The sequence below is a fragment of the Heterodontus francisci genome, chromosome 1, assembly GCF_036365525.1.
Source record: "Heterodontus francisci isolate sHetFra1 chromosome 1, sHetFra1.hap1, whole genome shotgun sequence".
Classification (NCBI taxonomy): domain Eukaryota; kingdom Metazoa; phylum Chordata; class Chondrichthyes; order Heterodontiformes; family Heterodontidae; genus Heterodontus; species Heterodontus francisci.
The window spans coordinates 139,597,277-139,623,480 of record NC_090371.1 but is presented as its reverse complement, the minus strand read 5'-3'; the positions used below and the strand labels follow the sequence as shown (position 1 = coordinate 139,623,480).

The 26,204-nt window shown below is 43.6% G+C and overlaps 1 protein-coding gene across 4 annotated transcripts in view; it reads left to right on the top strand.

Annotated features, from left to right (window-relative positions):
* tbc1d1 (TBC1 (tre-2/USP6, BUB2, cdc16) domain family, member 1) overlaps positions 1–21,116 on the top strand; it is a 329,569-nt gene extending 308,453 nt beyond the window's left edge. For all 4 annotated transcript variants that reach the window (XM_068036947.1, XM_068036966.1, XM_068036956.1 and 1 more), the window contains exons 17-19: positions 8,041–8,210; positions 15,203–15,379; positions 17,434–21,116. In XM_068036947.1, coding sequence (XP_067893048.1) covers positions 8,041–8,210; positions 15,203–15,379; positions 17,434–17,643 — 557 coding nt within the window. In that variant the 3' untranslated portion in view covers positions 17,644–21,116. The remainder of the gene's footprint in view (positions 1–8,040; positions 8,211–15,202; positions 15,380–17,433) is intronic.
* Positions 21,117–26,204: the final 5,088 nt, after the last annotated feature.

Below are 26,204 nucleotides of genomic sequence, written 5' to 3'. Positions count from 1 at the left end.
TCCATTGCTCGCTGGGGTTGAGAATTCCAAAAGTTAACGACCCTCTGAGAGAAGAAATTTCTCCCCATCTCCGTCTTCAAAGGGAGACCCCTTATTTTGAAAATGTACTCTCTCGTTCTAGATTCCCCCACGAGGGGAAACGTCTTCTCAGCATCGACCCTGTCAAGCCCTCTCAGAATCTCTGTTTCAATAAGATCACCTCTCATTCTTCTAAACTCCAATGAACAAAGGCCCAACCTGTTCAGCCTTTACTCATAAGACAACCCCTTCATCCCAGGAATCAACCTAGTGAACCTTGTCTGAGCTGCTTCCAATGCAGGTATATCCCTCCTTACGTTCCTTTACTGTCGCTGTTTCAAAATCCTGGAACTCTCTTCCTAACAGCACTGTTGGTGTTCCTACACCCCAAGGACTGCAGCGGTTCAAGAAGGCAGCTCACCACCAACTTCTCAAGGGCAATTAGAGATGGGCAATAACTGCTGGCCTAGCCAGCGACGCCCACATCCCCCAAACAATTAAAAAAGGTAAGGAGACCAAAACTGTACGCAGTTCTCTTGGTGCAGACTCACCAAGGCCCAGTACAGTTGCAGCAAGATGTCCCTATAGATACTCTATCCCCCTTGCAATAAAGGGCAACATTCCATTTGCCTTCCTAATTACTTGCTGTACCTACATGCAGACTTTTTGTGATTCATGAATATAAGAGCAGGGAGGTTATGATGGAGCTATATAAAACGCTAGTTAGGCCACAGCTGGAGTACTGTGTACAGTTCTGGTCACCACACTATAGGAAGAATGTTATTGCACTGGAGAGGGTGCAGAGGAGATTCACCAGGATGTTGCCTGGGCTGGAGCATTTCAGCTATAGAGAGAGATACAGCAGTGAAACAGGACCTTTGGCCCACCGAGTCTGTGCTACTAATCCTACGTTAATCCCATATTCCCTACCACATCCCCAATTCTCCTACCACCTACCTACACTTTACAATTTACAATGGCCAATTTACCTATCAACCTGCAAGTCTTTGGCTGTGGGAGGAAACTGGAGCACCCGGCGGAAACCCACGCAGTCACAGGGAGAACTTGCAAACTCCGTACAGGCAGTACGCAGAACCGAACCCGGGTCGCTGAAGCTGTGAGGCTGCGATGCTAACCACTGCGCCACTGTGCTGCCCTATGAAGAGAGACTGGATAGGCAAGGGTTGTTTTCCTTAGAACAGAGAAGGCTGAGGGGGAACATGATTGAGGTATACAAAATTAAGAGGGGCATTGATGGGATAAATAAGAAGAAACTTTTTTCCCTTAGCAGAGCGGTCAATAACCAGGGGGCATAGATTTAAGGTAAGGAGCAGGAGGTTTAGAGGGGATTTAAGGAAAAATGCTTGCACCCAGAGGGTGGTCAGAATCTGGAACACACTGCCTGAAGGGGTGGTAGAGGCAGGAACCCTCACAACATTTAAGAAGTATTTAGATGAGCAATTGAAACACCATAGAATACAAGGCTACGGGCCAAGTGCTGGAAAATGGGATTAGAATAGATAGGTGCTTGATGGTCGGCACAGACATGATGGGCCAAAGGGCCTGTTTCTGTGCTATCTAACTCTATGTACAAGGGCACCTAGATCTCTCTGTACTGGAGCATTCTGCAGTCTCTCTCCATTTAAATAATATTCTGCTTTTCTATTCTTCCCACCAAAGGGAAAAACTCATCTGCCAAATTTTTGCCCACTCTCTTAACCTATCCAGATCTCTGCAGACACTCTTAGAACATAGAACATAGAACAGTACAGCACAGTACAGGCCCTTCGGCCCACGATGTTGTGCCGAACCTTTAACCTACTCTAAGATCAAACTAACTACCTACCCTTCATTCTACTATCATCCATGTACCTATCCAAGAATCGCTTAAATGCCCCTAATGTATCTGCTTCTACTACCACCGCTGGCAGCGCATTCCATGCACCCACCACTCTCTGTGTAAAGAACCTACCTCTGACATCTCCCAAAAACCTTCCTCCAATCACCTTAAAATTATGCCCCCTTTCCACCCTGATAAAAAGTCTCTGACTATCCACTCTATCTATGCCTCTCATCATCTTGTACCCCTCTATCAAGTCACCTCTCATCCTTCTTCGCTCCAATGAGAAAAGCCCTAGCTCCCTCAATCTTTCTTCGTAGGACATGCCCTCCAGTCCAGGCAGCATCCTGGTAAATCTCCTTTGCACCCTCTCTAAAGTTTCCACATCCTTCCTATAATGAGGCGACCAGAACTGAACACAATATTCCAAGTGTGGTCGAACCAGGGCTTTATAGAGCTGCAGCATAACCTCACAGCTCTTAAACTCAATCCCCCTGTTAATGAAAGCCAACACACCATACGCCTTCTTAACAACCCTATCAACTTGGGTGGCAACTTTGAGCGATCTATGGACATGGACCCCAAGATCCCGCTGTTCCTCCACACTACCAAGAATCCTGTCTTTAAGCCTGTATTCCACATTCAAATTCGACCTTCCAAAATGAATCACTTCACACTTTTCCAGGTTGAACTCCATCTGCCACTTCTCAGCCCAGCTCTGCATCCTGTCAATGTCCCGTTGCAACCTACAACAGCCTTCCACACTATCCACAACTCGTGTCATCGGCAAACTTGCTAACCCAGCCTTCCACTTCCTCATCCAAGTCATTCCAAGAAAATACGGAAGTATGGGGTTGAAGGTGATTTAGAGCTTTGGATCAGAAATTGGCTAGCTGAAAGAAGACAGAGGGTGGTGGTTGATGGCAAATGTTCATCCTGGAGTTTAGTTACTAGTGGTGTACCGCAAGGTTCTGTTTTGGGGCCACTGCTGTTTGTCATTTTTATAAATGACCTGGATGAGGGTGCAGAAGGGTGGGTTAGTAAATTTGCGGATGACACGAAGGTCGGTGGAGTTGTGGATAGTGTCGAAGGGTGTTGTAGGGTACAGAGGGACATAGATAGGCTGCAGAGCTGGGCTGAGAGATGGCAAATGGAGTTTAATGCGGAGAAGTGTGAGGTGATTCACTTTGGAAGGAGTAACAGCAATGCAGAGTACTGGGCTAATGGGAAGATTCTTAGTAGTGTAGATGAGCAGAGAGATCTTGGTGTCCAGGAACATAAATCCCTGAAAGTTGCTACCCAGGTTAATAGGGCTGTTAAGAAGGCATATGGTGTGTTAGCTTTTAATAGTAGGGGGATCGAGTTTCGGAGCCACGAGCTCATGATGCAGCTGTACAAAACTCTGGTGAGGCCGCACCTTGAGTATTGCGTGCTGTTCTGGTCACCGCATTATAGGAAGGATGTGGAAGCTTTGGAAAGGGTGCAGAGGAGATTTACTAGGATGTTGCCTGGTATGGAAGGAAGGTCTTACGAGGAAAGGCTGAGGGACTTGGGGTTGTTTTCGTTAGAGAGAAGGAGGAGGAGAGGTGACTTAATAGAGACATACAAGATAATCAGAGGGTTAGATAGGGTGGATAGTGAGAGTCTTTTTCCTCGGATGATGATGGCAAACACGAGGGGACATAGCTTTAAGTTGAGGGGTGAAAGATATAGGACAGATGTCAGAGGTAGTTTCTTTACGCAGAGAGTAGTAGGGGCGTGGAACGCCCTGCCTGCAACAGTAGTAGACTCGCCAACTTTAAGGGCATTTAAGTGGTCATTGGATAGACATATGGATGAAAATGGAATAGTGTAGGTCAGATGGTCGGCGCAACATCGAGGGCCGAAGGGCCTGTACTGCGCTGTAATGTTCTAATTCTAATTCTTAAAAAAAACAGATCCTTGTGGAACACCACTGGTCACCGAGCTCCATGCTGAATACTTTCCATCTACTACCACCCTCTGACTTCTGTGGGCCAGCCAATTTTGTATCCAGACAGCCAACTTTCCCTGAATCCCATGCCTCCTTACTTTCTGAATGAGCCTACCATGGGGAACCTTATCAAACGCCTTGCTAAAATCCATATACACCATATCCACTGCTCTTCCTTCATCAATGTGTTTTGTCACATCTTTAAAGAATTCCATAAGGCTTGTGAGGCATGACCTGCCCCTCACAAAGCCATGCTGACTGTCTCTAATCAAACCATGCTTTTCCAAATAATCATAAATCCTGTCTCTCAGAATCCTCTCCAATAATTTGCCCACTACCGACGTAAGACTGACTGGTCTATAATTCCCAGGGTTATCCCTATTCCCTTTCTTGAACAAGGGAACAACATTTGCCACCCTCCAATCATCCGGTACTACTCCAGTGGACAGTGAAGACGCAAAGATCATCGCCAAAGGCGCAGCAATCTCTTCTCTCGCTTCCCGTAATATCCTTGGGTATATCCCGTCTGGCCCCGGGGACTTATCTGTCCTCATATCATTCAAAATTTCCAGCACATCCTCCCTCTTAACCTCAACCTGTTCGAGCATATCAGCCTGTTCCACGCTGTCCTCACAAACGACCAGGTCCCCCTCACTAGTGAATACTGAAGCAAAGTATTCATTTAGGACCTCCCCTACCTCCTCCGACTCCAGGCACAAGTTCCCTCCACTATCCCTGATCGGCCCTACCCTCACTCTGGCCATCCTCTTGTTCCTCACATAAGTGCAGAACGCCTTGGGACTTTCCTTAATCCTACCCGCCAAGACTTTTTCATGTCCCCTTCTAGCTCTCCTAAGTCCATTCTTCAGTTCCTTCCTGGCTACCTTGTAACCCTCTAGAGCCCTGTCTGATCCTTGCTTCCTCAACCTTAAGTAAGCTTCCTTCTTCCTCTTGACTAGCTGTTCCACATCTCTTGTCATCCAAGGTTCCTTCACCCTACCATCCCTTCCCTGCCTCATCGGGACAAACCATATCCAGCAAGTGCTCCCTAAACAACCTCCACATATCTGTCGTGCATTTCCCTGAGAACATCTGTTCCCAATTTATGCTCCCCAGTTCCTGCCTAATAGCATTGTAATTCCCCCTCCCCCAATTAAATATTTTCCCATCCCGTCTGCTCCTGTCCCTCTCCATGACTATAGTAAAGGTCAGGGAGTTGTGATCACTATCACCGAAATGCTCTCCCACCGAGAGATCTGCCACCTGGCCTGGTTCGTTGCCAAGCATCAAGTCCAACATAGTCTCCCCTCTGGTCGGCCTATCTACATATTGAGTCAGGAAACCTTCCTGGACACACCTGACAAAAACTGCTCCATCCAAACTATTTGCACTAAGGAGATTCCAATCAATATTAGGGAAGTTGAAGTCACCCATGACAACAACCCTGTTACTTCTGCACCTTTCCAAAATCTGCCTCCCATTCTGTTCCTCCATGTCTCTGTTGCTATTGGGGGGTCTATAGAAAACTCCCAACAAAGTGACTGCTCCTTTCCTGTTTCTGACTTCCACCCATAATGACTCAGTAGACAAACCCTCCTCGACAACCTCCCTTTCTGCAGCTGTGATACTATCCCTGATTAACAATGCCACTCCCCCACCTCTTTTACCTCCCTCCCTATTCCTTTTGAAACATCTAAACCCTGGAACATCCAACATCCATTCCTGCCCCTGTGATATCCACGTCTCCGTAATGGCCACAACATCGTAGCTCCAAGTACTGATCCATGCTCTAAGTTCATCGCCCTTATTCCTGACACTTCTTGCATTAAAATAGACACACGTCAACCCATCATACTGGCTGCAACTTTGCCCTGTCAACTGTCTAACCTTCCTCACAGACTCTCTGCACTCGGTATCTGCCTGTTCAACAGCTACCCCATCCACTGATCCGTGGCTCCGGTTCCCATCCCCCTGACAAACTAGTTTAAACCCTCCCGAAGAGCTCTAGCAAACCTCCCGCCCAGGATATTGGTGCCCCTCCAGTTCAGATGCAACCCGTCCTTCTCGTACAGGTCCCACCTTCCCCAGAAGGTATCCCAATGATCCACATATCTGAATCCCTCCCTCCTACACCAGGTCTGTAGCCACGTGTTCAGCTGCACTCGCTCCCTGTTTCTAGCCTCACTAGCACGTGGCACCGGTAACAATCCTGAGATTACTACTCTGCTCGTCCTGCCTTTAAGCTTCCAACCTAACTCCCTATATTCGCTTTTCAGGTCCTCATCCCTTTTCCTAGCTATGTCATTGGTACCGATATGTACCACGACCTCTGGCTGCTCCCCCTCCCCCTTAAGAATCCTGTGGACTCGATCCGAGACATCCCTGACCCTGGCACCCGGGAGGCAACATACCATCCGGGAGTCTCTTTCGCGACCACAGAATCTCCTGTCTGTTCCTCTAACCATTGAATCTCCTCTCACTATCGCTCTCCTATTCTCCCCCCTTCCCTTCTGAGCCAGGCTCAGTGCCAGAGACCTGGCCACTGTGGCTTTCCTCTGGTAGGTCGTCCCCCCCATCCCTATCCAAAACGGTATACGTATTATTGAGGGGAACGGCCACAGGTGATCCCTGTACTGTGCGCCTATTCCCTTTCCCTCCCCTGACGGTCACCCAGCTACCTTTATCCTGTAACTTAGGTGTCACTACTTCCCTATATCTGCTCGCTTTCACCCCCTCAGCATCCTGAATGATCCGAAGTTTATCCAGCTCCAGCTCCAGTTCCCTAACGCGGTCTGCGAGGAGCTGGAGTTGGGTGTACTTCTCACAGGTGAAGTCAGCAGGGACACAAGTGGTGACCCTTACCTCCCACATCCTGCAAGAGGAGCATGCAACTGCCCCAGCTTCCATCCCCTCCGCACCAAATTGACAACAGAGATTTTAAAAAAAGGAAAACCTTACCTTACCAAACCTTCCACACAAGAGTCCTTTTTTTTTCGGTTAGAGGAGGAGGATGGGTGGGAGACACTACATGTGTAGTGTTTCGGGTTTAGCCACTGCCCGAATATATAGGTTTACTTACCCAGCAGTCCCCTTGTCCGCCGAAACAAAAGGTAAGTTATGTTAAACAGAAACTCACCTTCCCAGCTGACACCTCGCTCGCACTATCGCTGCTTCAGAAAAAGCTGCTACAACAAAAGGTAGGTTATTTTAAACTGCCCTTCTCACAATTTGCTTTCTTACCTAACTTTGTGTTGTCTGCAAATTTGGCTACAATACACTCTGACCCTTCATCCAAGTCATTAATTAAGTCGTAAATAGTTGAGGCCCTGGCACTCCACTGGTTAGTTTGCCAACCTGACAATACCCCATTTATCCTGACTCTGTTTGCTGTTAGTTAGCCAATTCTCTATCCATGGAAATCTATTACCCCCAGCGCCATGAGTTCTTATTTTGTGTAGTAAACTTTTTATGTGGCACCTTGCCGAATGCCTTTTGGAAATCCAAATACACAACATCTACTGGTTCCCCTTTATCCACCCTGCTTGTTACATCCTCAAAAAATTCCAATAAATTTGTCAAACTCGATTTCCCTTTCATAAAACCATCTTGACTCTGCCTGATTGCATTACCATTTTCTAAATGTCCAGCTACTACTTCCTTAGTAATGGAGTCTAGCATTTTCACAATGACAAATGATAGGCTAACTGGCCTTTTGTTTCCTGCTTTCTGCCTGCCTCCCTTTCTTGAATAGAGATGTTGCATTTCAGTTCCTTGATTCTCTGACCATATGTAGAACCAAAAGTCTGACAACCTTATCTTGTTGAATATCAACTTCAGTGACTTGAATTTTGGGTCTGCCCATGGACCACCTGGAGGACCCTCGTGGACCACCAGTGGTTCACAGACCACACTTTGAGAACCATTGGTTTGAACAAGAAAAAGATCACAGTACTAATTAAAGTCTGCCCAATGATGTCGTGGTGTTGGTGTGAAGTTATTAATCTTGAGCAGTAAATGAGTGCAATGATTTCACGTAAACTGTTGTTCATAATTATTTTAGAATAATAAATTTGTAACACCCTTTTTAATTCTTTAATTTCACTCTTCCTGATTGTTTAATGTAGGAAACCTTAAGTAGAATGTCATAAAATAATACAGCAATTCCTATTTCAGTTGCTTTGTTGAGCATGTTTTCATGTTTGTTTTGGAGATATGATCTTCCTTCAAGGGTCAGAGGTCATCTTTAAGGTAGCCCTAAGTCTGCTGGGAAACCACAAGCCACTAATTCTACAGCACGAGAGTCTGGAATCAATAATTGACTTTATAAAGTGCACTCTGCCTAACCTTGGACTAGTGCAGATGGAAAAAACAATTAATCAGGTATTAACTTAATTACTTGGATGATGCTATAAGATAATTTATTGTTTTGTTGTGCATTTTGTTTTAGATTCTCTCACACTCCACCTTTCTCCAGAGAGTTTGTGCAATGTACAGTTAAGAATATCAGTTGCTTGTAGGATCTTCTAAGAGTCAACAGCAGATAATTTCTCGGTAGAATGGCTATGAGTTCAATTCTGTATAACTTGTAAACTAACGATGCCCTGCTTGTGGGTTAAAAATATAGAGTCCAGTTAGTGTCAGCATAGGGTTTCCAACCCTCCAGGAGCTAAAGATCAATCTTCATTTTCCATTTTCTTTGAACACTTTTGTTTACGAGTCATAAAAATATTGGAGATGGGGGAAGGGGAAGAAAAGCTCTATGACTGACCATAAGAATCATCCATTCAGCTAATGAAGAAAGCGTCTGTTCAATTTCCATTTAACATGGGAAGGCAGTGTATTATGAGGATGGAGTTGGCGGATGACCTATGTTAGAAGTGTGGGGTGCGAGGCCATTGGAGGCAGAGGACACGTGATATCTCTAGTAATATATCTGACTAGAGCTTTTGGCAACCCTGAACTGAATTTTCTAGCCCCTATGGGTGTGAGCACAGAGGCTGGTGGGTGGGAATTTCATGCCAGCAGCCAGTGTGCTGGATTACTGGCACCATCCCACCCCTGGGCATTTTCTCGGAGGTAGGATGTGGTGGGGTGGGGCTGGCAGAGCTAACCACCCACAAGCGATGCGAAGCCAATTAAGGCTCCTTGAAGGCCTATTGTCGGAGGCCTACTGGAATTTTCCAGCCACCCTCTGGACCTCTGGAGGCATCAGAGACTAGGCCAGCTGCCTGGAGGCGGTTTCTTGCCAGCAGATCCAGGGCCAGAGCTCCAGGTAGACTTTGAGACCCTCTCCGCCTGCCTGGCATCAGCTGCAGCTGCAGGCTTCCCTATGGAGGGATTTCCCGCCCCAGTCCCACAATGGTGACCTGGCTGCTGAGGGCACTTTTATTTTAAAGTTCAAAAAGTTGGAGAGAGGGCACCTCAAAAAGGAAGTTCCCTCAGACTTCCCTGAAAAGGCAGGCTGTTGCTTATTTCCTGCTTGGGGTGGGGGGTGCTCTCCAACTTCCATGAGCCTTAATTGGACAGCGAGCCTGCACTCTGGTCACTAATTGGCCAATTCAGGGAAAATCACTGCCAAGTGACGGTTTCCCCCAGTGCGGGCCACTGACACCCATTTGTGCCTGATGTCAGGGCCCCAAAGCCCACGGAGAAAGAAAGTCCTGGCCCCTAAGTCAGGCTGGCCCGCTACTATTGACAGAGTAGGCAATGCAACAAGAATAAAATCCCCACGTAAATCAACCTGTTTTTATTTGTCTGACTCTGTCTCTCACTTTGCTGATGACTAGAGTATTTGGGCTCAATTATCTGACTGGGGGAGGGGGGCATGTCTGGTGGGGAAATACTTCCATATGCTACAGACATTGCTGATCTCTGATCACAGGAACGTTTTTTTGATGGAGGTAGGTTCCCAGCTTCTGCTGCAGAACCAGGCCAGACTGGGGTCAGCATCTATTTGCAGGAGGCCTCGAGGCCCATTATTCCTCAGTTCTGAAAAGAAAAGAAAGACTGACTTGCATTCACATAGCGCCTTTCATGACCACCAGACGTCTCAAAGCGCTTTACAGCCAGTGAAGTACATTTGAAGTGTAGTCACCGTTGTAATGACGGAAACCAGCAGCCAATTTGCACATAGGAAACTCTCACAAACAGCAGTGTGATAATTTCCAGATAATCTGTTGTTATGATGTTGATTGAGGGATAAATATTGGCCAGGACACCGGGGATAACTCCATTGCTCTTCTTCAAAATAATGCCGTGGAATTTTTTACATCCAACTTAGAGGGCAGACGGGGCCTCGGTTTAAGTTGTCTCATTGAAAAGATGACACCTCCGACAGTGCTCCCTCAGTATTACACTGCAGTGTTACCTTGATTTCTCCTGAGGTTGTGTGTCATGAACCAATGTAAACCTAAAGAGATCAGTAGAAACTTGTTGTGGCTCAATCTACATTTACTCTATGGTGGTGTGAGAGGGACGCCAAATAGGGGACTTTCAGATTAAGAAAATAAGTTCAGTTTAGTATTCCCTGGCTACTGATATATTCTCTTGAAACAATGCTGCATGCCTAATGAAAGAACTCTTGTTGATTTTAAATCATTTTTGCTTTTGGTTAGTGTAGCAGCTTGTGTAGCAATAGACTGATAAGAACTGGGTTAGCTCAGTAAGTGGTGGCTGACTGTTTTGCCATAAGGAAAGTCACCTTAACCTGTTCTTCTGCACCTTCCAGGTTCTGGTTTTAGGATAACATTGATAGAGGCCTAAAAGCAGGGAGGGGAAGAGAAATACCATGTTTAACTAAATGGGAAAACGACAGAAGTTTACATTACAGATGGAAGCCATTTGGCCCATTGTGTCCATGCTGGAAAGAAGTCCTGCATTCATTGGAACAAATTGTAAACCATGTGGCATGTATCTGGCATCCTGCAGGTTTGCTAGTTATACGGGGTTGAACACTTAGCGAAAATAAGTACAACAAACATATTTATGAAGGAGCAAGAAAAACATCTGAACCACAAACAATAGATTAACAGATCTGCAGGTACTGGCTGGTCTGCTTTTACTTTTGAACGTTAAGGTGTGGCCTTTAGCATGATGGCAACCTTCAGATCAGTTCTTCTGCATAGCACTGCTAAATAAAGGAGGCAACCCCATTTAAAGCTGTAGTTCCTTTCTTAACATTTCATAGATTTCTTCCTAAAATTCATTTGAAAAAAAGCACAAAAGTACTTGTTTAGAATTTGCTATTTTAACTTGGTTTTGGATGTATTCTTACTCTGTTCTACCCCCACCTCAACCCTCCCCCAATCTTTTCATTGTATAAGTTTACACACACTTCCAAATAATGGCTTTGTGAGTATGTGCTGTGTTCTGGTCTACATAAAACTTGCACGTCATGCGTAGTTTCACAGTGCTGTACATTGCGATGAAGTGCTTGGTGGAACACATTGTTTATTAATAGTAAGGTCAAAATGTGAGAGTTCAATAGTAAACTGGGTATTTTTTAATCTCATGTTGGATAATGAAATATAATGGCACAAAAATTCCTGTAACCAGTCAACAAATGGCACCTGCCCTTAGATAGATTTGCCCTTACCTGTTTAATGTTAACGATATTTATCCCTGGAAGTTTCTGGAACTGTGAGATGGGAATGATGTGGCATCTCTACAGGGAGCAACTGTATATCTCTTTAACCAATCAGCTGAAGTATTCTGAAATTAACAGCACATGGTCTAAATAAGGAAGTGTAAATTAGAGTGGGTGAATTCAATGTCAGATCAGGTACAGAAAGAGAAAAAAAGGAAAGAAAGATTGGATTAAGGCAAAGACTTTTTAAAAAAAAAAGAGATAAAGAAAAAGTTTTTGTAAAGTAATTTTGTTAAATCACCAACACTAATCAAAACTTGAAGGAATGAGACTCCACATTTGCAATAGCTTTCAGTGCCAGAGAGGTTGAGTATCAGTAATTAACACTATCGTGTCATTAATAGGGCACGTGGACTTGAAATGGCTTGACTTAAATTTGTTAGATTTATTAAATGTCATATCTGTTATGCAAGTACAGGAAGTTCACACTGCTCAATGCATTGAAATGGGCAGCCAGATAGGTGAGATACTGCTTTCACAAAGCTAACGGCAGAATGGCACATCTCTGACTGCAGCTTCTCGATTTCTGCATTTAGTCACACATTTTCCCTCACCTGATGTTGCTATGGCCTTTCTACTTAAATAATGGTGAGTACTATTAACCCCATTGTTAATTTGACAGCAATTTCTGGGGCCATTCAGTTGTCACTGAGACCGCCCTCAATGCAGCCCAGTCTCTGCCAGTCATGGATGAGCTGGACGAACAGCCAACAAAATCGGAACTCAGTGATGCCATTGATTCTCTAGCCAGTGGAAAAGACCCTGGGAAGGACAGCAATACCCCTGAAATAATCAAGAGTGCCAAGCCTGCTATACTCTCAGCACTCCATGAACTGCTTTGCCTGTGCTGGGATGAGGGAGCAGTACCACAGGACATGCGCGATGCCAATATCATCACCCTCTATAAGAACAAGGGTGACTGCAACAACTACCGTGGAATCTCCCTGCTCAGCATAGTGGGGAAAGTCTTGGCTCGAGTCATTTTAAACAGGCTCCAGAAGCTGGCTGAGCGTGTCTACCCTGAGGCACAGTGTGGCTTTCGAGCAGAGCAATCCACCATTGACATACTGTTCTCCCTTCGCCAGCTACAGGAGAAGTGCCGCGAACAACAGATGCCCCTCTACTTTGCTTTCATAGATCTCAGCAAAGCCTTTGACCTCGTCAGCAGACGTGGTCTCTTCGGACTACTAGCAAAGATCGGATGTCCACCAAAGCTACTAAGTATCATCACTTCATTCCATGACAATATGAAAGGCACAATTCAGCATAGCGGTGCCTCATCAGACCCCTTTCCTATCCTGAGTGGAACGAAACAGGACTGTATTCTCGCACCTACGCTGTTTGGGATCAACTTCTCCCTGCTGCTCTCACATGCGTTCAAGTCTTCAGAAGAAGGAATTTTCCTCCATACAAGATCAGATGGCAGGTTGTTCAACCTTGCCCGTCTAAGAGCGAAGACCAAAGTACGGAAGGTCCTCATCAGGGAACTCCTCTTTGCTGACGATGCTGCATTAACATCCCACACAGAAGAGTGTCTGCAGAGATTCATCGACAGGATTGTCGCTGCCTGCAACGAATTTGGCCTAACCATCAGCCTCAAGAAAATGAACATCATGGGACAGGACGTCAGAAATGCTCCATCCATCAATATCGGCAACCACGCTCTGGACGTGGTTCAAGAGTTCACCTACCATGGCTCAACCATCACCAGTAACCTGTCTCTCGATGCAGAAATCAACAAGCACATGGGAAAAGCGTCCGCTGCTATGTCCAGACTGGCCAAGAGAGTGTGTGAAAATGGCGCACTGACACAGAACACAAAAGTCCGAGTGTATCAAGCCTGTGTCCTCAGTACCTTGCTCTACGACAGCGAGGCCTGGACAACGTATGTCAGCCAAGAGCGACATCTCAATTCATTCCATCTTCACTGCCTCCAGAGAATCCTTGGCATCAGGTGGCAGGACCGTATCTCCAACACAGAAGTCCTTGAGGCGGCCAACATCCCCAGCATACACACCCTACTGAGCCAGCGGCGCTTGAGATGGCTTGGCCATGTGAGCCGCATGGAAGATGGCAGGATCCCCAAGGACACATTGTACAATGAGCTCGTCACTGGTATCAGACCCACCAGCAGTCCATGTCTCCGCTTTAAAGACGTCGGAAACGCGACATGAAGTCCTGTGACATTGACCACAAGTCGTGGGAGTCAGTTGCCAGTGATCGCCAGAGCTGGCGGACAGCCATAAAGGCGGGGCTAAAGAATGGCGAGTCGAAGAGACTTAGCTGTTGGCAGGAAAAAAGACAAAAGCACAAGGAGAGAGCCAACTGTGTAACAGCCCCGACAACCAATTTTATCTGCAGCACCTGTGAAAGGGTCTGTCACTCTAGAATTGGCCTTTATAGCCACTCCAGGCGCTGCTTCACAAACCACTGACTACCTCCAGGCGCTTGCCCATTGTCTCTCGAGACAAGGAGGCCAAAGAAGAAGAAGGAGAAGAATTACTTCTGGGGCCATTCTGTTTTTTGCACATTGTGGATTTGATTTTGCCCAAATGTTTATTTACTATATCCCAACCTGCTACTGCACCACTATGATTTTACCATTTCCCACATCAATCATCTTTTGGAATTCTTTGAAATTGCAAATTATATGTCTTGTGTCTGCTAGAAACTGAATTAAAATTGCCCCAAGATTTTTTAAGATAGGATCTATATTTGTAAAATCTTGGTTCCCACTTGTTCTTCCATCTCCAATGAAAACTGATTCAGTCTCATCAATAATGTCCCCAGCATTAATAATAATCCACAGTGATGTGCATAAGTTGGACAAGGTACCAGAGGGTGACTGATCATACCCGAGGGAAGAGTCAGTGTCTTCAAGGGAGGAGAAGATAAGATTTTTTTTTTTTAATCCTTTAATATAGTGGTGAGCACATTAATTTCTGGAACTAGGAGGCGAGTACTGCAGCAAGCAGAAAATAGGCCCACCACATGTGGCATCCCTGTATTCTGTATTGCTCTGATGTTGGGATAGAATTTTACAAATAGATAACTTACAACAAATCTGATTTAAAAGTTATCTGTCTTTTGTTGCAAATCTGCTTCAAACATGGAAACAGGTCCTTTTGAATCAAACATTTTTTTTGTAAGTACGCTGGGAAAAGGGATGAATTTTCCAGTGCAGGTTTCTGTAGTTAGCTGATTTGTTGGCCTTCCTCTGGATCACTAATATTTAACTTTTCTTATTTGGGATATTTTCACTTTTAATTATTTTAATAAGGTTCTCAAATGGGAAGCTATGGGAGGCTATCTTTAAGTTTGTGCAGATCTGTTGAAATTATTTGCATCTGAAGAATATTATTGGTGCTTAAAATATCCAGGACCTCTCTGTGTAAGAGTCACTTTGAATATTAATTGGAGCAATAATTGAATATTTCATAAAAGCAAAATACTGCAGATGCTAGAAATCTTAAATAAAAATAGAAAATGCTGGCAATATTCGGGTCTGGCAGCATCTGTGTAGAGAGAAGCAGAGTTAACATTTCAGGACTGTGACCTTTCATCAAATTGAATATTTATTTCAGCTGTATGTTTGTGTAAGGAAGGGGTGAAAGATATATAAGTAAAGAAACAGTTTGCTAATCAGGTGGCTCAATTTTTTTTTTAAAAAGCATTGTAAAGGAATCTTACATGGTATATTAAAAGTAACCACTGATGATGTGTCCAGGTGTTTGAAATGGACCTTTCCAAACAACTCCAGGCCTATGAGGTTGAGTACCATGTTCTTCAGGATGAGTTGATAGATTCTTCTCCCGCCATGAGTGAAAATGAGCGATTAGAAAAATTGGAAAAAAACAACAATAGCTTACGCAAGCAAAACAGTGATCTACTGGAGGAACTTGAGGTATGAAGTGGATTTTGATCAAATTCTTCATAAATGTGCAATTCTAATATTGTTGATAACGTGTGGCAGCCCAGCGGTGCGGTGTACTGAAGTCACACTTTAGGCCTGCAATAGTAAAGATCAGATTTATTACCTGCTTTCCTGCACAAGTTCCCAGTTTCAGCTGTGCCATTTGGAAAAGTGATGGTGATGCAGTTATCAACTGGTGATGCAGTTATTTACAGGGAAATTTGACACCGATGGCAGCTGGTTGCTGTTAAACAACAGCATTCTAATGGCTGGCTGAGGAGCAGCTTTGGCAGAAGCCTGCCTTCTCTGAGAATGTTGAATGATCCTAGGAATCAAAAGGCTACTGGGCCGACGGAACGTTTCAATACTGTGATCGATAGAATTTTTTTTGGCTAAGAGTATCGAGGGACATGGAACAAAGGTGGGGGTGGTAACATAGTAGTTATGTTACTGGACTAATAATCTGGAGACAGAAGTTCAAGTCCCACCATGACAGCTGAGAAATTTAATTTCAGTTAATTAAATAAATCTGGAATAAAAAGCTAGTATCAGTAATGGTGATCACGAAGTTACCAGATTGTAGTAAAAACCCATATGGTTCACTATGTCCTTTGGGGAAGGAAATCTGCTGTCCTTACTAATCTGGCCTGTACAAAACTCCAGACCCATAGCAATGTGGTTGACTCTTAACTGCCCTTGGAAATGGCATAGCAAGCCACTCAAGTTGTAGTCAAGAAGGTGTCTCACAACAGCCTCCTGAAGGGCAGTTAGGGATGGGGAATAAATACTGCCTTACCAGGAAGGTCTGCATCCTGTGAATGAATACAACAAAGCAAATATAGTTCAGGTACCGTTGCAACCATGTTCGATTGCATGATGTAATAGGCTCATGGAGGTGAATGGCCTACTGCTATCCCACGTTAGAAACTTGAGCACAGGCTGATATTTTAGTGAGATTTTAAACTGAGACCTTAGTTGGAATTTTACTAGCCTTCCAACATTGGGAGTCATGGTGGGGGGGCCTGGAAAATTCTTCCAGGAGAGGCCCGTCACTACCCCAACACCGCGAAGGCCCTACCGCATTTTACCGGCGGCAGCAAGGCCTTGGTGAGGCCCCACCCCCTCCCCGCCAGTCAGCAGCGGGGCCCTCATTTACATATTCACATATTATAATTGAAGAATAATTACTTACCTCTTAGCAACGGCCATCCCATGCCAATATTCTGGCCACCGGCCAGAACTCCCGCGCCTTCAGAACTCCGGAGTTCCGAGGCGTGACGCTGGTAGGGAGGGGGGAGAAGTGAAATTCTCAGGTCGGGAGTGGGGGGGAAATGGGGAAAACTCTTTGGATTGGTGGGAGGCGGATGGTGAGAAGGGGTTGAAGGTTAAAGTTATTAAAGGTGGGGATCTGAATAAAAGTTTTTTTGGGGGAGAAAGGGCTATTAATGTATCGATTAATCCTTGGGGGTGTGGGTGAGGGGAGTGAAGATGTTATTTAATGTGTAACCAGTTTTACAAGTTTGTTTCCTTTAAAGATTCAAATGTCGTCTAAGGGTCTGAAGCCCTTTAAAAATGGCGTAGTGCCTGCGTGGTGGCACTTGATGCCGTTGCTGGGGACGGAGCGGCCACACCCTCTACGTCATTGGGGCGGCCGCTCCGCCCCCTCCATTTAAATGAGCCCCTGCGTGAAATATCACAGGGGCTCAGCAAAGCGCATCCACGCCAGAAGACTGCCAAGATCAGAGTGTGCGACGCGTTTGTCAAATTCAGCCCCCTATCTTCCCCCTCCAGTGCCTGTAAAATATCCCATGACACCATTTCAAAGAAGAGCAGGGTTGTTTTCCTGGTTACCTGACCAACACTAGATTATCTTGTCATTTATCTCTTCGTTTGAGGGATGAAGTGTGTTAATTAGCTATCAGGTTTCCCTACATTACAGCAATGGCTATCCTTTAAAAGTAATTCTTTGGCTGTAAAACACCTTTGGGCATCCTGAGGTTGTGGAAAGTACCATATATATATAAGTCTTTCTTTTCTTTCTAAAGGTTGCTCATACAAAAATTGAGAGCCTGGAAGCTACAGTTAAAACTTTGCTGTCCAATGAAGGGAAGTTGAAGAAAGCCATTCGTACACTTGAGCTGGAAAGAGCTGCACTCCTGGCTACAGTGGAAGAATTTCAAAAGCAGTTTCCTAGCACTGAACACGTTGATGACAGAACATTTTCTGAAGCACAAGAAAATGATTGTAAAATCTGATGCACTTTATATAAGGAGAAAAAAAGAGAATTTTTGTAATTATTTCAACCATTGGAATTCTCTGGTTCTGTTACACCACCAATCAAAATATCCTTATTTGGGTCTGTTCAAAGGCACAACAAGATAGTTATAGTATAAATCACTGGATTATCACCTACTGTCAAAGACAGATCAGCAGAAAATTCTTTTCTCCCAGAATTGTGTGGATTTATTTATATCTAATGGTTAGGCCCTGGTTTTTATATTGGCCAATTCTTCACCACTAGATTTGGATACAGTGTTTGCAGTGTTCTCCGTAATACATCCACAACTTGGAGTGAGCCATATACTTGCAGTGTCTTGTTAACATTTAAACCTTTTTAAGTAGAGGGTTAATTCCTAGATGGTCACTCCATTTCAGATGATATGCTTTAAGAAACCGGCTCTGAAGTTCTTTTTGCCATTAATTGGACATTCTGGTTTTCTTAATTTCTTAATGTTGTTTTTATAGACCAGCAGTATTTCATTTTTGCCTTGCTTACAAAAGCATTTCTATACTTTGATTTATATTAGATGTGCTTAAGTTAGGCTGATAACCATTTGGACAAATTACAAAATGCAATGTCCTAACCTGCAGCAGCTCATTTAATGTAGAAGAATCACATCACAGAGCCGTTGACAAAAGGAAACTGAGAAGCAAGGAGAGATTGGATTTCTGTTATTATGCAAATGCTGCATTGTGAAAAAATTAACAGAGGATTGATGAAGAAAGACAGTGTCTTCGAATTGGTGCGAATAGGGTACTTACATGAACTTATTTCTGGGGCTATTATGCAGTCTGTGCAATAGTCTGCTTAGCAGTTCTACTCCAGTATTAGTGTTTAATGATAAATGCAAATTGTGCATTTTCTCTATTTTACAGCTCTGCTACCCCCATGAGTCTGGAATGTAAACGTCGATGTGTATGTGTGTACTGACAGCTATATCTCCCATCATGTTACAGCGGCTGGCTTTACTTTAAATCTGTGTGTCATACGGGCAAGAATTGCACCCTGTTTTTATCATTTAACAGGATCTCGCCAAAAATAATTTTTTTTGTTCACATCGCTTTGGTTTTCTCATCGCTCACTTGCGTCATTCCCAAATTGACATGGTATGGCATCAATAGAAAAGTAGTGAAGGAATAAAAGACATGAATCATTCAAACAAAAAAGCTGCTGGTATTTATGCTGTTCCCACACACATCTGAATGCCATTCCACAAAACAATTATACAACTCTATACGGTTCTAGGTAAAATAGCATTATTGGTGAATCATTGAAATATACATTTCTAGCTTATCAGTGAAGAGGTCAGGAAGATAAAGAGATTTAATAAATGTGAGATACATCAAATGGGCATTATTAGCTGATTTTTGTATTTCTAGTTAGATTAGGTGAATATTAAACTCATTCTGTGAACACTATTAATATTTGCTTCAAAAAAACTTTGAAGCACCTCCAAAGGAAATTACAAATGTCAATACAATAATAAGAATGTGGGAAAGTAAAATTGCAATTCACATTGTGTTTTTTTTTTACAAATACCTGTACACCACAGTTGATAGTGTGTGGTATTATGGAAAGTGGCTTATTATCTGTTTACCAGTGTCAATATGTTCCCTTCATTTGAATAGAAAGTGGCTTGGTAAATAGCGGGAAATGTTAACCATAGTTGCATGGAAACTATAGTCAGTTTACTTTTGTTGTGCTTTTTTAATTGCAAGTCTTTTTACAATAACAACTCGCATTAGCATTTACAATCCTGTGAAATTCTAGTACCTGGAACAATACACCAAAGGTAATTTTTTAAAATTAATTTGCCATTAATGCAAACATTTCAGTTAACAGTGACATTCATAAGCATATTAATGCAGTTTAACAGCGCTTGGCAATTGATTAAGTATAGAATATGGACCTCGGCTATCCAGTAAATGTGAAGAGAGTGAAAATACACTCTCGCTTGAAGATTCACTCAATACACTTGGGAATCCAACTAAATAACACTGTATCCATCAGCTGATGTATTTTATGAATTGAAAACCATTGTTTCAATCCTTTAACCTCATGCTCTTATTCAGTATTTAAGCCAAATTACTTGTATTTTCGGAGACAGACAACCTAACACTTGGATAAGTAGACGTTGGTTAAGAATACTCCCATTAAAACTGTTTATACCAGTTTATATACATTGAAATGGATTGATGCCTGTCCTTCTTGCATTTTTTCCAGTCCTCGCTAAAGAGCTCCAAAGTTAAAGGCTGAAAGGTCGAGTCACTTTTCTTTGTCTATTGATCATTTCAACACTTTTTTTTTAACTGTCCATAAAGCAGGTAACAGGAGAAATAGTGTTACAATCTAGCCAATCAATTATATCAATTAAGCTGCTACAGAACCCAGCTGCATAATTTTATTTTTCAACTGAGAATGTGTCTGAGGAGGAGCCAAATAAACATTAGAATTGGAGAGAGAGCTCAGAGATTATTATTGCTATCATTATCTGAACCAGCTCCTGAAAAGCAACGGGCAGTATAGGTGTTGGACAGCACTCCAATATTGTGATCGTGATGTATTTGAACACCAATGAAATTAATTGTGCTTTACATGTTCATGTGCCTTCTTCATATAATTCTGATACCTCAGTTGTAATATTACAAAATGAGAGTGAGCCAAGCTGTATAGTCTTAGGAAATGGTGCACGTTCAACAAGTTGCCACAAAGTCTCGTCCATTTTGTTGTTGTGCGTTAAGCAGATTACTTTGTTGATAGATCACAATAGTTCATGTTGAGACTTGGTCTGGTTTCTTTATCACTAGCTATGTGCCATAAACTAGTCAGGGGCTGTTGCTGTGTAGTGACTGTCAACAATTAAATCGCAAACAGTCGTGCAGGATTTAAAACGCAACATGAAGATGTCCACAGATCTCTGTCTGAATAAAATTGGATTTAGGTCTGATTTGGGTCAGTCAGTAACAGGATTGACATTCAGTGTCAAAAAGTGCAGCTGTGAAATTCAAAATGGCTGGTTCATGCATCTGTCCAACTGCTGGGTCTGCAGTGCCATGTTTAACTTTAATGTAGTTCAGTGTTGAGAAATAGTCCTTCAGTTTTACACTGTTTAAAAACTTTCAGATCTAGCAAAACATAGTTTAGCAATTTCAGAATGTTTACACTGCCGTCAAGTTTGCCAACACTTGCTCCTTTTATATAATATGTCTGTCTGTCATGGGCTACAGCATTTAAAAGTGGAATATTGCTGATTTTACAGTACTAATTAGATTATATCTGCGATTCGTGGCAAACATGTCCCTGTGCTTCATAAATTCAATGGGTTAGGGCAGGAAGGGAAAGAGAAGGATGCACCAATGGAACTGGGCATGTACACAACATTAATAGAACATGGTTTGTGTTTTTAAGTTTGAAATTTTATTCAATAAACTGATTTGAATCTCTCAATTTTTGTGGGGTTTTTTGTTTCATTTCTAAGTCTAGCATCCTAAATATATACAGTGTGGCACATCCCAGCATAAATACTGTGCTGTACCCATTAGGCACCTCTGCCACTGATCCCAGCAGAGTTTCTGTGGTCCAGAAGGTGGGGTGAGTCACTCATTAGCTGGCCAGTAGAAGGTGCCGTGTTATTGGGGTGCATCTATTGTACCTGCCATTGGAAACACCCTGACAGATCTGACAGAAGTTGCTGTGTCAGCTGGGTATCGAAACTCCCCCTTCACGCTAGAAAGCTATTGCAGCTCCCTGTGGTCCTTCCAGTAAAGAAGTCCTGCTTCGAGCACGGGTGGAGACTCTACGCCAACAGGCTACAGAAGAAAAACCAGCCTGGAGGCACAAATGGATCCTTGCCTCATTTGCAGCTGTTTTTTCTGACTTGTGATCCACTAGCATGGGAATGAAGAAAGGAGAATGTCATAATGAACCCTTGCAGCTTCCCGCCACCATGCCCTTTCTGTCTGCTTCCCGAGGGAGCTTGTAATGTTTACTCCTCATAGCAGTGCGACTCTACCAAATGCAGCCAATCTCATCCTGATCCGGGTTTTTTTTTAAGAAGAATGGAAAGAATGAGAATGCCCTCTGATTGTCTTGAGATGCAGTCAAACCCAGATGTCAACAGGCAAGGCCTTAAGGGCAGATGATGGCAGGTATATGAAACAAGAAATTAATGTATTATGTGAGGCATTTAGTAGGGTCCATATGTGTGAGGCTGAAATGTAGGAGCACTTGCAGCTAAAGGCTGAGGCTGTAAAGGCCTTGCAATACCTCCTGACTATTAATAACAGATGCAAGAGATGTTGGAAATACTCAGCAGGTCTGGCAGCATCTGTGGAGGGAGAAGCAGAGTTAACGTTTCAGGTCAGTGACCCTTCATCAGTACTGGCAAATATCAGAAATGTGAAAGGTGTTAAGCAAGTAAAGCGGGGGTGGGGCAAGAGATAACCAAGGAGAAGGTGTAGATAGGACAAGGTCACAGAGAATAACCGACCAGAAGGTCATGGAGCGAAGGCAAACAATATGTTAATGTTGTGTTGAAAGACGAAGCATCGTAGGAAGATAGGAACAGGAGTAGGCCATTCAGCCGCTCGAGCCTGTCCCGCCATTCAATGAGATCATGGCTGATCCGCGGCCTAACTCCATATACCTGCCTTTGGCCCATATCCCTTAATATCTTTGCTTAACAAAAATCTATCTATCTCAGATTTAAAATTAACAACTTTTCTAGCTTCAACTGCTGTTTGTGGGAGAGAGTTCCAAACCTCTACCACCCTTTGCATGAAGAAGTGCTTCCTAACATCTCTCCTGAACGATCTGGCCCTAATTTTTAGACTATGCCCCCAAGTTTTAGAATCTCCAACCAGTGGAAATAGTTTATCTTTATCTAGCCTGTCTTTTCCTGTTAATATCTTAAAGACTTCGATCAGATCACCCCTTAAGCTTCTAAACTCTAGCGAAAACAGGCCTAATTTGTGTAATCTCTCCTCGTAACTTAACCCCTGTAGTCCAGGTATCATTATTGTAAACCTACGTTGCACTCCCTCCAAGACCAATATATCCTTCCTAAGGTGTGGTACCCAGAACTGCTCACAGTACTCCAAGTGGGGTCTAACCAGGGTTTTGTACAGCTGCAGCATAACCTCTGTCTCTTTATACTGCAATCCCCTGGATATAAAGGCTAGCATTCCATTAGCCTTTTTGATTATTTTCTGCACTTGCTCGTGGTATTTTAAAGATCTAGGCACCTGAACCCCCAAGTCCCTTTGGACATCCACTGTACTTAACCTCTTCCCATTTAGAAAGTACCCTGCTCTATCCTTTTTTGGTCCAAAATGGATAACCTCACACTTGCCCACATTGAAATCCATCTGCCACAGTTTTGCCCATTCACCTGGTCTGTCAATATCTCCTTGCAATTATATGCTATCATCTAGACTGTCTACAATGCTGCCTAACTTTGTATCGTCAGCAGATTTGGATATATGACTTACTATGCCATCATCCAAGTCGTTAATGAATAATTGAGGCCCCAACACAGATCCCTGTGGGACACCACTAGTCACATCCTGCCAATCAGAGTACTTACCCATTATCCCCACTCTCTGTCACCTACCACTCAACCAACTTCCTAACCATGTCAATAATTTGCCCTCAACTCCATGGGCTTCTACCTTAGTTAACAGTCTCTTATGTGGGACTTTATCAAATGCCTTCTGGAAGTCCATATAAATAGCATCCATAGACATTCCCCTGTCCACTACCTTAGTTACCTCTTCAAAATATTCAATGAGATTTGTCAGGCATGACCTTCCCGTTATGAATCCATGCTGGCTGTCCCTGATGAACTGAAATTTTTCTAGGTGTTCAGTCACCCTATCCTTGATTATAGATTCCAGCAACTTGCCCACCACAGATGTCAGGCTAACTGGTCTGTAATTTCCTTGGTTCCCCCTTTCACCCTTCTTAAAAAGTGGAGTGACATGTGCAACTTTCCAATCCAGAGGAACCACTCCTGAATCTAGGGAACTCTGAAAGACTATAGTTAGGGCATCTACAATGTGCTCCCCAACTTCCTTTAACACCCTCGAATGGAAACCGTCAGGTCCTGGGGATTTCTCACTCTTTAGTTCCATTAATTTCCTTGTTACTGATGTTTTACTTACATTAATTGTATTAAGTTCCTGTCCCCTATCAGCTATTAATTTTTTCAGGACTTCCGGCAAGTTATCCTCCTTTTTAACTGTAAATACTGAGGCGAAGTAATTGTTCAACATGTCTGCCATTTCCCCATTATCAATGACAATATCTCCATTTTCAGCTTTTAGTGTGGGCCCACATTGCTCTTGACCACCCAACTTCCCTTTATGTAACTATAAAATTTCTTCTTATTGATTTTGATGTCCCTTGCAAGTTTCCTTTCAAAATCTCTTTTAGTAGCTCTTATAAGCTGCTTCGTGACCCTTTGCTGGTCTTTGTATCGATCCCATTCGGCCGGATCTGTGCTGCGTTTTGCATTTTTGTGAGCCCTTTCTTTTTGTTTTATGCTATCCCTAATTGCTTTAGTTGTCCACGGCTGTTTTTTCTGTGAAGTGGAGCTTTTTCCTCTCCGGGGTATATACTCATGCTGTATTTCGTTAAATGTTTCTTTAAAAATTCTCCACTGTTCTTCAGTCGTTTGATCCATTAACAGATCTTCCCAGTTTACCGTGGACAGTCTCTGTCTCATCCCGGTAAAGTCAGCCTTACCCAAATCTAAAATTCTAGTAGCTGATTTGTGCTTTTCACTTTCAAACACTACCTTGGATTCGATCATGTTGTGATCATTATTTGATAAATGTTCACGCACAGTTAGGCTACTAATTAAATTTGGCTCATTATTCATAACTAAATTTAATATTGCCTGTCCCCTTGCTACATCTAGGACATATTGCTGTAGGAAACTATCCCAGATACATTCCAGAAATTCACTATCTTTCTGAGAGGTGCTAGTCTGCCTCTCCCAATCTACGTGTAAGTTAAAATCCCCCATTAATACTACTCTGCCTTTGTTACACACTTGCCTAATTTGTGCATTTATACAATCTAACACCTCAGAACTGCTACCAGGGGGTCTATACAGAACACCCATTACAGCTTTAGATCCTTTTCTGTTCCTCAGTTCCAGCCTTAAGGTCTCCACTGGATGCTTTCCCCTCATTATATCCTCCCTCACCAATGAGGTGATATTATTTCTAATCAGTAAGGCTACTCCACCCCCTCTGCCATTTTCCCTGTCCCTTCTGTAGATTTTATAACCAGGTATATTTAGTTCCCAGTCCCGACCATCCTGCAGCCACGTACCCGCAATGGTCACCACATCATAATCTTCCATTTGAATTTGCGCCTGCAGCTCATCTAGTTTATTCCTTACACTCCATGCATTTGTATATAGAACACTTATTTGGGCTATACCCCCTAACCTGTCCTTCAGCACTGATGCTTTGTTCACCTGTTTATTATTTCCCTCTTCTGGTTTAGCCAGTACACTTGCAGTTTTGCCATTACCTGCAGTTCCTGAAGTAGGGTTCCTGACTGTTCCTTTACTCTCTGCCCTGTTACTTGTTTTTGAAACTGTATTGACTTCCCCTGAGGCCTCCCCCTCCCCCCACATTTACTAGTTTAAAGTCCTTGAGTACACCCTATTTATCCTTTCCGCTAGGACACTGGTCCTAGATCGGTTCAGGTGGAGCCCATCCCAATGGTACAGTTCCCTCCTGTCCCAATACTAATGCCAGTGCCCCATGAAATGGAACCCCTCTTTCCTACACCACTCCTTTAGCCACGTGTTTACTCCCTAATTTTCTTATCCCTCTGCCAATTTGCACATGGTTCGGGTAATAAGCCAGAGATTATAACTCTTGAGGACCTGTTTTTTAATTTTGTTCCTAGTTCTTGATAATCCCCAAACAGGTCCTCTTGCCTAGTCTTGCCTATGTTGTTTGTCCCAACGTGGACCACAACAACTGAATCCTCCCTCTCCCTCTCCAATATCCTTTCAAGCCGGTTACAGATGTCCCTCACCCTGGCACTAGGTAGGAAACATACCATGCGGGACTCTCGGTATTGCTTCCAAAGGATGCTATCAGTGCCCCTAATTTTATGGAATCCCTTACCACTACCACTTTTCTTTTTGCTCCCCCCACTTGAATGGCCTCCTGTACCACGGTGCAGTGGTCAGTCTGCTCATCCTGCCTACAGTCCTTTTCCTCACCCATACAGGGAGCAAGTACCTCGTACCTGTGAGACAAGGTCAAGAGCTGAGGCTCCTCCATTGCTGAATTCAGGATCCCTCTACCTGTCTCACTTGCAGTCACACCATCCTGTCCCTGACCACTGGCCGAATTTGAGATATTTAATCTACGGGGTGTGACAGCCTTAAACACAGTGTCCAGGAACCTCTCCCCCCTCCCTGATGTGCCGCAGTGTCTGAAGCTCGGACTCCAGCCCATCAACTCTGAGCCGAAGTACTTCGAGCTGCAAGCACTTGCTGCAGATGTG